Source organism: Pyrus communis, chromosome 15, assembly GCF_963583255.1.
Source record: "Pyrus communis chromosome 15, drPyrComm1.1, whole genome shotgun sequence".
Lineage (NCBI taxonomy): Eukaryota > Viridiplantae > Streptophyta > Magnoliopsida > Rosales > Rosaceae > Pyrus > Pyrus communis.
The window spans coordinates 3,599,072-3,610,756 of NC_084817.1; the positions used below are offsets into that span (position 1 = coordinate 3,599,072).

The 11,685-nt window shown below is 34.6% G+C and overlaps 1 protein-coding gene across 1 annotated transcript; it reads right to left on the minus strand.

The window, feature by feature from the left end:
• Nucleotides 1–2,639: 2,639 nt before the first annotated feature.
• LOC137718757 (amino acid permease 3-like) lies at nt 2,640–5,799 on the minus strand. Its single transcript, XM_068458295.1, has 5 exons — nt 5,682–5,799; nt 5,305–5,538; nt 5,099–5,195; nt 3,765–3,979; nt 2,640–3,433 (listed from the first exon to the last, which is right to left on the minus strand). The coding sequence occupies exons 1-5, from the start codon at nt 5,797–5,799 to the stop codon at nt 2,640–2,642; spliced, it is 1,458 nt and encodes a 485-aa protein (XP_068314396.1).
• Nucleotides 5,800–11,685: the final 5,886 nt, after the last annotated feature.

The following is an 11,685-nucleotide window of genomic DNA, read 5'->3' on the forward strand; positions in this document are numbered from 1 at the left end:
TTTATACTTTATGTGCAAATACATATATGATACCGCCTATATAGTTTGTATAATGTTGGTAAATATTGAGTGTTTTTTGTGTGCGTACAGCATGGACAATGTGTTGTTGACGAATACAAAACATGAGACGTGGACGTGGTTTACTTCGTATGGCAAAGACAGGTTAGTTTGATTGTAATTGCTTTTTTCGTTTGGTTGAATTGGAAGTTGGTCAGCTTGAATTTAATTAGTACATGCTGAAATTACAGGTTTTGTTAATGCTGATGACAGAAATCAACCCCAGTTCAAAATGAAAAGATATGGTTATTTTCGTTGTCGTAAGAACTGAGAACTCAGTACTCTTTCTCTAAGTTTCCCATTTTTTAAATTAAGAAACATGGTTAGTTTTTTATACCTATTTTGTGATGATTCACTAAGAATTGTTAATCGTTTTAATACATATGAGATGGGATTTCTACTTTTTCAAATCCGTTTGCATTTTTGTAAATTACTTAATTAGATAGTCAAATTTTCATGTGTGTGTCAATATGTTATCACGATGGTTTAATTAGATGATCAAATCCGTTTGATATTTATTGTTTGCCCTATTGTCGATTTTGTTGTCTGCTTCAGGCTTGATGTTTATATTCATGACTATTTGTTGAGGAGAAAATTACTTTCGTCTGCATATGTGTTTACAACAGAAGGGAATGTTGCTACAGATCCAGTACGTAATTTTGCCAACCTTTGATTCATTCTCAACTCACTTAATGATTATGTTTTTAGAAAATCCAGCTTAGCATGCGTCAACGATTTTTTATAATTATTGTTTCGTTCCCCGGGATGACATGATCTGATTGTACGTTTTATTTTTCTTTTTAAAGATTTTTAATGAATATTTTACAGTATATATGGTGAGTAAGAACTAAAAACTTAAAACCCTTTTTTTTTTTTTTCTTTCCACTTTTTGAAATGAAGAAATTAGGTTACCCTTCTATACCTTTTTTTTTTGTCATTCACTGAATGTGATTAAGGCTTGGTTTGGTACTGAGGTGATTCCGAAAAAAGTTGGTATAAAAAAAAGCTGGGAGCTGTTTTTGTTTTTGGTAAATATACAGTTTCAGCTTTTTTTCACAGTTTGGGTAAAAAAAATAAAAAAACAAGTAGCTACAAAACCCAGCTTTGAAAACTAGCTTTTTTTCATATCTGTTTTACATAAAAGTTTACCAAACACTATAATACTGCTTTTTTTTTCCTAAACACTTTTACCAAAAAGTTTACCAAACACTCAACTGCTTTATTTCACAGCTGCTTATTCTCACATCACAGCGAAAACAGTTTTTTTTTTTCAAAGCACAGAAATACCAAACCAGCCCTCAAAGTCGGACATCAACCTAGTACACTACTCACATTTTTTCCTGCTTTTAGGGAATTTGTTGCTGAATTTTATTTCTCAATGTGCCTGATTTATTTATTTTTTTATTTACAGTTGGATTTGGTGTTTAAATTTTCTTTTTATAATTTTGGGGGTTTTGTTTGTGTGCTAGGATGCTGCGTGTGGCTATCTGATTTCATTCTTTTCTGCTTTCAGGAAATGCTGGAGTTCGAATTTTGGGGTTTTGCTGAAGGTATATAATTTGCGGGGTTGTAATAAATAACTTTTTCTTCGTTCTTTATCATAGCACTATGGATTTGAATTGCATTGGGGTTGTTGCTGGTGTTGTGCTTTCTATGGATATTTTGAAGGCGTTACGTGATTTACTGCGTCTAGGCCGACCTTGCTCACGGAGATCTTCGCTGATGGTAAACTATTAATCTCTGAGATCTGTTTCTTTTTTTTAATTTCACATGTGTGGCTATTTATTGAAATTTGATCTGCCAAGAACTGGAGATGCTCCAGCCCATGTTTGTTTAACAATGTTGTATCATTCATTATATAGTTTCACAAAGATTGTGCATAATTCTTGTTGAACTTGGTTTGGTTTTCTTTTGCTTAGGAATAGAGTGAGCAAATCACAGTTGGACCAAGTCTTGAATGATGAATTGAGCCAGATTATTGAGGTCTCTTTGTCAAGTTGAATTTTCGTTCTTTTTTTTTTTTTTTTTCCTTCCGCATTTGTAATGCTCATTTCTTGACTCAAACATTGCTTATGAAGTGAATGAATTTGCATAATCTTAAATATAATATTCAATTCCGCAAAAACCTGCGGGCACTGTTACTGGATAAATCTGTATGCAAGATAAAGTGGTCTAAATGATATCTGATCGTTTATATTTTCTTTGATTTTCAAGCATTATTGTTCCACTAGACTAAGAGCTAAATTAAAATTGTTTAGAAGTATTTAATCTGGTCTGATTTTTTAGAGAATCAATTGCTTCAAACTAAACTTTATTTAACGTCCAAAACTTAGCAGTTTTTTGTGTTGACTGTTGACCGTGCAAATATTATGAAAGATGGGGCAGCAAATATTAGAAAGACGATGAAGAACCGCTATTTGCTCTCAAGCCATGCAATTTCCCACCAAAATTTCGGATCCGCAGTCGATCCTCCTACAGAGTTTTTTCTTACACATTATTTTGAACATAATCTTTCATACATTTTCTAATCCCTACTTTCTAGTGTGTGTGTAGATAGTGCTACAACATATATGCTAAACTCATCAGTAGCTGGTCTTGAATGGCTTGTTGATCTTAAGATCACTAATCACAGCAGCAATTGATCCAGCAGCAACTGCTATGGTGATTACAAGGCAAGCAGAACTCAAGATTTGGAGGCAAAGCCATCTTGTGCTCCACTTTGGTATCCTCTTTTGAGCAATGTACATCTCCACAGGGAAGTAAACTGTGAGCGGCCAAAATCCCAATGCCCCTAGAAGTCCAACGACATCATTGAAAAATGGCAGGATCATGGAGATCACAGTGGTGACAATCACAAAAGATGTCCTCCAAACCAATCTGAAGAGGTTGAGATTGTAAGAACCGAAAACAGGGATTCGGAATTTGATGTCTTTGGTGATGAACTGGCTATGTGGGTACTTTTCTTTTGCTGTTTTCTCAACAAATGCATAGAGGGGCTGCACAGAGACTTGGTAAGCGCCAAAAAGGTGGATGACAATGGCGGCGTTGGCTATGTCGATGAGCCAGTAGGGGTTGAAGAAGCCAAAACCAGTGAGGAGGTTTCTAGGGGATGAGTCTCCGAAAGCAGCGTAGCCCATGCAACCACACAACATATAGAAAAGGGTTGTGGTAGACACACTGACTAGAGTTGCCTTCTTCATTGTCTTGGCTTCGGATGGAGGGGATTTTAATGTGTCCTGAATTTCAATGAGGACAGGAGAGTATGAGTAGGCAAAGGCTATGTCACCAACTGCTTGGAATCTCCTCCATATTTTTTCTGTTTCAGTCACTGTTTCAGTGTCTATTCCAGTCAAACTTCCTCTGATAGTTCCAGTTTCTGGTAATAGCAAGCAAAAAATATCATAAGTCAGCTAACATGTTTTAATCTAAAAACTAGCAATGTAACGGTATTTATATATCAACAGTCAGTTTTTTAATAAAGAAGAGATATCAGTTTAGCAGCTGAACTAATAACTATTAATTTGTATGAGAAATTTTTAATTGTGATCGGAACACGGAGGGTACATTACGTGTTCTTATATAAGTGGTGGAAATTTTTTATATTTTAAGTTATTAACTTTTTAATATACATATCCCATAATTTGTATAATAACACGTGATGTGTCACTTCGTGCACCGATCACATTGAAAAATCTCTTAATTTGTACCTACGACTTTGGCGATTCCGAGGCCAAGTCCGATTGAAGAATAAGTGAAGGACATGACTGCAGCAACAATGGAGAGCCACCACAACTGATCAAAGTCTGGAATTTGAGAGCATATGATTTCTGCTACGCCAAAAGCGATCGTGTACGGATTGCTGTTTACGTGGCAAGGTGCTTTGTCACCATTCTTGTGGAAGCAATTAGACCTCTTAATTGCGCTGTTTAATTAATCATAAAAAAGTACAATTAGCCAAAAGAAACATGCCTAAAACCTATAACCTAAAACAAAGCCAGATATAGCCCAAGATTAATGAGGATGTCCCAACACATATGTATATTTTATTTAGTTTTATATTTATAAATTCATTTAATGCAACGGTTAAAATCTAATTTGATGAAATTCAACGGTAAAAACAAAAATTTAACGGTCCAAATTTAATTGTAATGGCTAAGACCAACTCCAAAGGATATGCCAAATCTTAGGTGGAATACCAACTAATCACTTTTGATAGCAAATATTGCTCCAATTGAACAGTCTTTTAGTTGACCTGGAATGGCAGCTAGGCCACACGCGTCAATTTTGACACTAAAAACCACATTTTTACACTAAAAAGTTAATCATGATACTATTCACTTTACCCTTTATTTTGTCCTTATAGTTAAACCTCCAAAGTTTTCAAACATTTTCCATTAATTTTTTTTCTTTTTTTTTTAATTCGTGGGGCCCATAATCCATGACAAGATAAAGCTTGAAAAATGATTTTATTGTTTATTTTATTTTAAAGTGGGCCCTATATGATAGTAAAATAATAATTAATATACCGATTGAAATATAAAAAAATTTGACATCATGCTTCAAAATGCCACATCAGGCACCAATTACAAATTTGATAGAAAAAATTGACATACCCATTAGAGATGCTCTAAAGTAATTAAAAAAAAAAATTTATGTATTTCATATTTTTTCATAGTGTTTAACGAGTTTCATAGTGTCGGTTAGTGATTTTTCAGTATTTGTCAGAATCTAAATATTTTTAAATTAAAATGTTCATAAAATTAAATTGGGATAATCTACATAATTTTTTCTTTTAAAAAAAAAATAATTTAAGAAAAAAATTAGCCTAAATTCATTATTTAATAATCTGATGCTAAAATTTTAGGCCTTGAAGTAGAAAATCTGTTTTTGGATTAAAACCTAAATTGTCTGAGCTAAAAGTTTTAAGTTTTAGGTCAAGAGTTAGAGATGGCCTTATAAAACTAAAATCACCAAGTTTTTTTCTTCTTTTTTTTGAACAAATCACCGAGTTTTTAATTAATCATGGATTTAGGTAACTTACACCATGCTTGTGGACGATGCTGTAGTGTAGCCAATGGCAACTCCAAATGAGAGATTCAAGTACTGAACAAACTCACAAACTTTCACCTTGAATCCACCTGAAAATTTGAGATTAAAAGAATAAAAATTTGAGCTTTAGAATTTTTATCAAGAGACCAACTCTTTCACATGGGCAAAAAGTACTTAAAACAGGCTACAAAATCTTACCAAGGTTGGATCGGACGGCATCGGTGTAAGTATAGTTTCTCTTTCCGGCGACAGGGTCGCCGGAACGATAGCAGGCAGAGAGAAGAGTTGAAGTGTAGTAAGTGACAAAGGAGAACATGAGCATCACAGCAGGACCAGCCACCCATCCAAGCTGAGCTGTTGCCCAAGCCAAGGACAAAACTCCGGACCCAATTACGGCAGTAATAATACGAGCACTTGCAGTCCAAACGGTTCCTGGTAAATAAACAAAAGATTAGTAACAACGAAACTCGATTGCAAGCAGATAGATATAAATTGCCCTCTTCGACCGGCCTAACCCACTTCAGTTTCGTAAACCGAACAGAACATGAATAATGTGTTAGAGAAGTGAAGTTTACCAGTTCTTTTGAGACGGGCGTCGTCGTCATAGCATTTGGAGCCTGCTTCTGGAGGCATAGGGACTGAGAGTTCAAAGCCTTGGCGGGGATTAATCTGGGTATCACCCATTTTACTCATAAAGTTCATAAAAACCCAAGACTTTTGGACTGAGTTCAAGGCCTTGGCGTGAAGGAATGCGCAGTGGTTTATATAATAGCTGAGGCAAAGTCATGATAGATAGGCGAAAAAACAAAAAAAAAAGTAAAACTTGACAAAACGTTTTCATGCACAAATCGTCATAGAATGTTGGGGTTTTTTTATATGGGTCCAAAGTAACTAAAAATTGGACCTATTTCAAAAATCAAAAGTCACTAAAAATTGGACCTATTTCAAAAGGTAGTCTATAAAATTAGATCTATTTCAAATTTTCCCTTTTAAGTTTGGACTTTTGAAGACTTGATTGATGATTCTAGTTGAACTTTAAATGTTTATTTTTATTGTCTTTGATTCTAGTTGGAATGCTTATGTTATAATTGTGTTAGAGATGTTAAAATTATATATTTCAATTTCTTTTTTCATTTTTTGAAAAAAAAAAAAAGGTAAATCGAAACCTAAACAAAAAAAATAAAAAACCAAATTGAATTGAAATTTCAGTTCGATTTAGGTTTTGACAAAAAGTCAAACCATTTTAACCTAACCCAATCTTTCATCCCAACCCTAAAAGTCCCTAATTGTCTAATAAAAGATTTTCAAAGGCTTTCTCGACCTTTTGATATTTTAGTTAGTTTCTTACCCACCGCGAAAACCACTTGCTCACTGCCCTCCTTTTCAATAACACCACACGCCCCTAAAGGTGTATTGTGTTAGTTGTTTTCTTTCTCATATAGATTTTTACTTTGTTCATGAACGTAAAATGTATTATGATTTGATATATATATATATATATTTTAAATATAAAATACGAAATTTATTAAACTAACTGTATTATGATTTAATTCAACACCAATTGCACATTTACATAATAAGGGCAAACCTCTTAATAAATTAAAGAGATACAAACAACTATTGAATTAATCTGTCATCTCCTTCCACATTGCTTGACATTTATTCTATCTTAGATCTCTCCTGCTATCAAATCAAAAAGTTGATGTGATGAGAAACGAACCTCTGCATAAGAAAAAGGTCATGAGAAGTCTTGCATTGTAGTCCAAAAGAAACCAACTGAATCAATTTTAGAGATAATTGCAAGCTTTCAGCCAGAAACACAACAATATTATAAGGAATGGGAATTACCCAAAGCAAGCTTTAAATTGTATGCTAACGCCTCTTGGTCATATTTTCATCTTGACACTATATGGAAAGCTTACAACAAAATATAAATGGTTACTGAAGCTTTTTCTTGATTTCCAAACCCTTTGGCCTGCCAAATTCACAATTTGCATTATATGTACTTCTTATGCAGCAACAAAATGCATTACAATTAGAAAATACAATACCTAATATCCGTGAGATCAAATTCATTTGAAGTCATGGAAAAGGAAAACAATTAAAACCCTAACTAAGCTTTTTTAATCATCAACATGAATTTATTTCCCCTCCATTTTTCACACAACCGTGCTTTTGACTGCAAGAGTACATTTACCCAAAACTTGTTAGAAAAAAAATATGCCACAGGTCACCAATAGGTAAAATTTGAAGTTTTAATGAAGGAAAAAAAAAAAAAAAAAAATCTGCTACTGATGTATTGATAAATAGAATCAAACGCACACGTTTATTCCTTCATACCTGATGATATTCAGTGCATTTACCAATTGCATAGGGCCAGTTTAATTAAATTCCTAATTGCATTTGGTATATATAAACTTCAATGTCCAGGTTCTTGTTATACTTGACTCTCTCTTATCTTCATTTACCCGTTGCCTTCTCAGAGTCTTCATAATATGCACACCATGATCACCTCGGACCTTATTTGACAGCCACGTCGAAGAAGTCGTCGTATCCTATCGCCAAGGAGCTTAGAGTAAACAAATTTTTGGTTAGAAAGAAATCAAACTTCATATCAACTGCATAAGAATGCAAGCATTATCCCTACTGTGTTTTTCAAAAAATAAAAAAAATAAAAAAATGTCCAAACTATACGAACTGGTTATAAAACAACCCATAAACTGCTAAAGAAAAGAAAACTCAAATTACCCAAAAACAGAAATGAGATGCTCTACAAAATCATAATCTCATCAATCTTTATTCAACTCAAGCAACTGGAACTACCTAGCCTGGCCCATATTCTAATGTTGAACATCTTAGTCCCAACCCGCACACTCATAATTATGTACTCACTCCTCTAACCGCATCAACTCTCCCATTCACACAGTCATTGAACAAATAATCCACCACCTGCTGAACAACGCCAATGCAATCACACTCTTCTTCATTTTCTTCACTCCAAATCGTGTCAATCGAAGCACTTCCCCCATGTACGTCATCACATCCCCGACGTAGATCATGTGCCAGTAGTCAATGTTCGTACCATGTTTTATCGTACCCTTTACCTCCTAAATTATGTAGACTCGTGCTGCGTCGATCCCACATGTCCTTTACACTTCCAGAACGTTATTGGTTGCCAATTAGAAAACTATTCACAACCAAACTCAGAAATTAGACATACAAATGAACAACCCACAACTTTTGCACTGTAAAACCCAAATAATAGGAGTTTATCAAGAGACCGAATAAGACAATGTTAGGGGGGGATTTGGTGGCCGACCTGCAAATTGTAGTATTTTGTTGATCCTAATTCATAGTTTTCCCCCGAAGCACCAAATTGAAAGGTGGATGAAGAAAAAGGCAAGTAAACAACGATTTGAGATAGCGGTCTGTGCGGTTGAGTTTTTACCCCTTTTGTATGAACAGTGAGATCGAGTAACCGGTTGAAGTCCTCTGAACGTGTGGTGGTAGGCTGCAGTTTCCATCGTGCAAACTCTGCAACCGCTAGAGTTCGATGGGTAGTTTCCATCTTGCAAACTCTGGAATGGGGTTAGGGTGGTTTTAAGGGGATTTTAATAAAAAACTCCCGGGTACTGTTTATTTTAACGAAAAATCACATTTTTACATTAAAATGTCAATTCTGCTACTATTCATTTTATCTTTTATTTTGTCTTTATCGTTAAAACTCAAAATTTTCAAGTCATTTTCATTAATTTTTCTTAGTTTCAATCGTGCTTTTATATATAAAGAAAAAAAATATATATATATATATATTTTTTTTTGTGAAAAAAAAGAATGTAAACAGTATTATAAATAATCGAAGGTTCACAATTGTTTAGATAGTGTAGGTCCCATTTATCTAACGGTTGTAAACTACTATTCTTCATATGCATGCACACATACATTGTCCGCAGCCAAATATCTACAAATTGTGTATTACTATTTAACCCTATCATATTTGTATACATTACAATTATACCGTATTCTATTAGGATAATTTGGTTATTTTTTTAATTCTAAAGTGAGGGCATTTTAGGGGTTTAGAATGCTTCATCAAACTGGACTCTCACTTTATATATATAGATATTTGTATGATTGACATAGCTCTTTATTTTAGTTACTAAGATTTAAAATTGATAATAGTGGACTTTGACATTATCCATTGCCAACCATTTTGGTCATTCTTTGATAAATCTCTATCAATTTGATGGTATTTTTGTCAAATCAACTTCTCTTCTTGAACTAATGGTTTCTTCAATTTAACAGAAATTTTTTTTTATAGAATGATCAAAATGATTTACGATGGACAATCCCTTGGATCATTTATATCGATTTTAAATTTCAGTGATCAAGAACATAAAGATCTCAAAATCAGTCTTGTCCAACAAGCCGTGGATTTCGGTATCTCTTGGTCCTTCTAATGTCTGTGTTGCAGGCATGCCACTCGCAGCCTGCGAGCCCTTGTCTAACCTCTTTCAAAACGATTGTGACCAAGGAAGGAACGATCGTCTGGGTCGTAGTCCGTAAGTTCTATGTGCCTTTATGTACAATGATTTTGAAAGGCGTTCTAAGTTCTAAGGTCGTAAGTTCTAAGTTCTATGTGCCTTTTTAAAAGGAACGGTCGTCTAGGTCTAGGTCGTACACTAAAGAAAGGGGGTGAGTTTAGCCTCATAATAGGCTATCAATAATATAGTTCAAATTCGCATTTGACGATAATCTAACCTAAGATCTCTCACTTACAAGTGAAGAGGAATACTACTAGACCGTAGTATTAATTGACAAATTTATTTTAGAATTGAATTATTTTATTTTAGAATTCTAATTAGGGAGAGGTATTTGCAATTTTGTGTTATTTTAGAATTGACTTGTTTTATTTTAGAATTCTAAATAGGGAGGGGTATATTAGGGATATTAAAATTTTCACAATTTTGGTGTACTCCTGTTATATATAGTGTCACATCCCAGCCCAGGCCCCCATCACATCCCGGGCTTGACTCCACCATAGCACGATATTATTCACTTTAGGCCCCTACCACACCCTCACGATTTTGTTTCTAGGAACTCACACGAGAACTTCCTAGTGGGTCACCCATCCTAGGATTGCTCTCGCGCGAACTCACTTAACTTCGGACTTCCAATAGAACCCGAAGCCAATGAGCTCCCAAAAAGCCTCATGCTAGGTAAAGATGGGAATATAGATATAAGGCTTACAGAATCCTCACCCCTGGGCGATGTGGGATCTTACATATAGAGAAGCAAATCTCGCCTACAAAACATTACAAAACCAATAAAGAAAGCCCTAAAATTAAACACACACACTCATGTTTTGATTTTTTGCAATATATAATTATAATTACTATAATTGAGAAGTTAAACGTAGCCAGGTTTGTTGAACTTGTTAGTAAAGTGTTATCTAGTCTGCATATTAATGAAGAAATATGCTTTTAAGATTCTTGGAGCATACTTCAGAGAATCTTGTCTGCTAAGGGATTGACACGCAAGCACATTACATATCATAGTAATTTGGGTAGATAGCATGACGATCGACTTGGACCATTCGAGATGAATTGGGCTCGAGGACTTGTCGGCTGTGGGCTTCTAGAGAATGTGGCCCGTTACCCCCTTTGAGTTTCACTAACGATCTACATATTTTATCCAAAACAAAGTAGTCATACACAGAAAATGTTTTCATTGGTCGGAATTTTTTATGCTCCCACATCTACCACAATAGTACGCTTATTGAAGCACAAGTTGTTTATTTGACTGTAGAAAACTGCTTGATTGTTAGTGTGCGACTTTAGAAAACACTATACACACCACATAAATTTTCATTTAATCGTCATGTGATAAAAATGGTCACTCACCCTTACATTTCCATTTCAGAAGTAGGTTTCCATAGTTGCTGACCACCTAGTGACCGAAGAGTTGGACTTGTCACCACCATTGTCATCCTCGTCCAGCTTTTATATCTAAATAAATCTTTTACTTATGAAATTAATATGAGATCTTCGCTCCTCCTAGGTGAAAACAGTAAGTAGAGGAGGAAAGAAACCACTCCATATGGGCTCGACTTGTTCTTGTGGTCTTGAGCAACAAAATGGACAAGATCTTTTTGGACCTCTAAAAATCCAAAATTTCCAATTTGATCACTCAATAGGATAATACAAGTCTCCATCTTCTTTCTTATAGTTTGAAGGACCTATGCACGACCAAGCTAATGGGGACCGGATTAGTAAACTACCTGATTGTGTTCTAGCCTACTTTGTGTCGAAATTAACTATGAAAGATTTGGTTAGAACCCGAATACTGTCGAAACAATGGCTAAATCTCCGGGAATCAAGGAGAAATCTTGATTTCGATTTTCCCAACATGTTCGACAATCATGAAGAACAAAATTCCTTATATAGTTGAAAATAGTAAAAACAGATAGATTTCTTGTGAGAAATAAGGTTTTGTTCGGCAGTCTGATTTTCGACACAACAATCTTTTTTTAAGCAAATGAGGACTTTCGTGAACTCGTTCGACAAGAAATATTCTTTT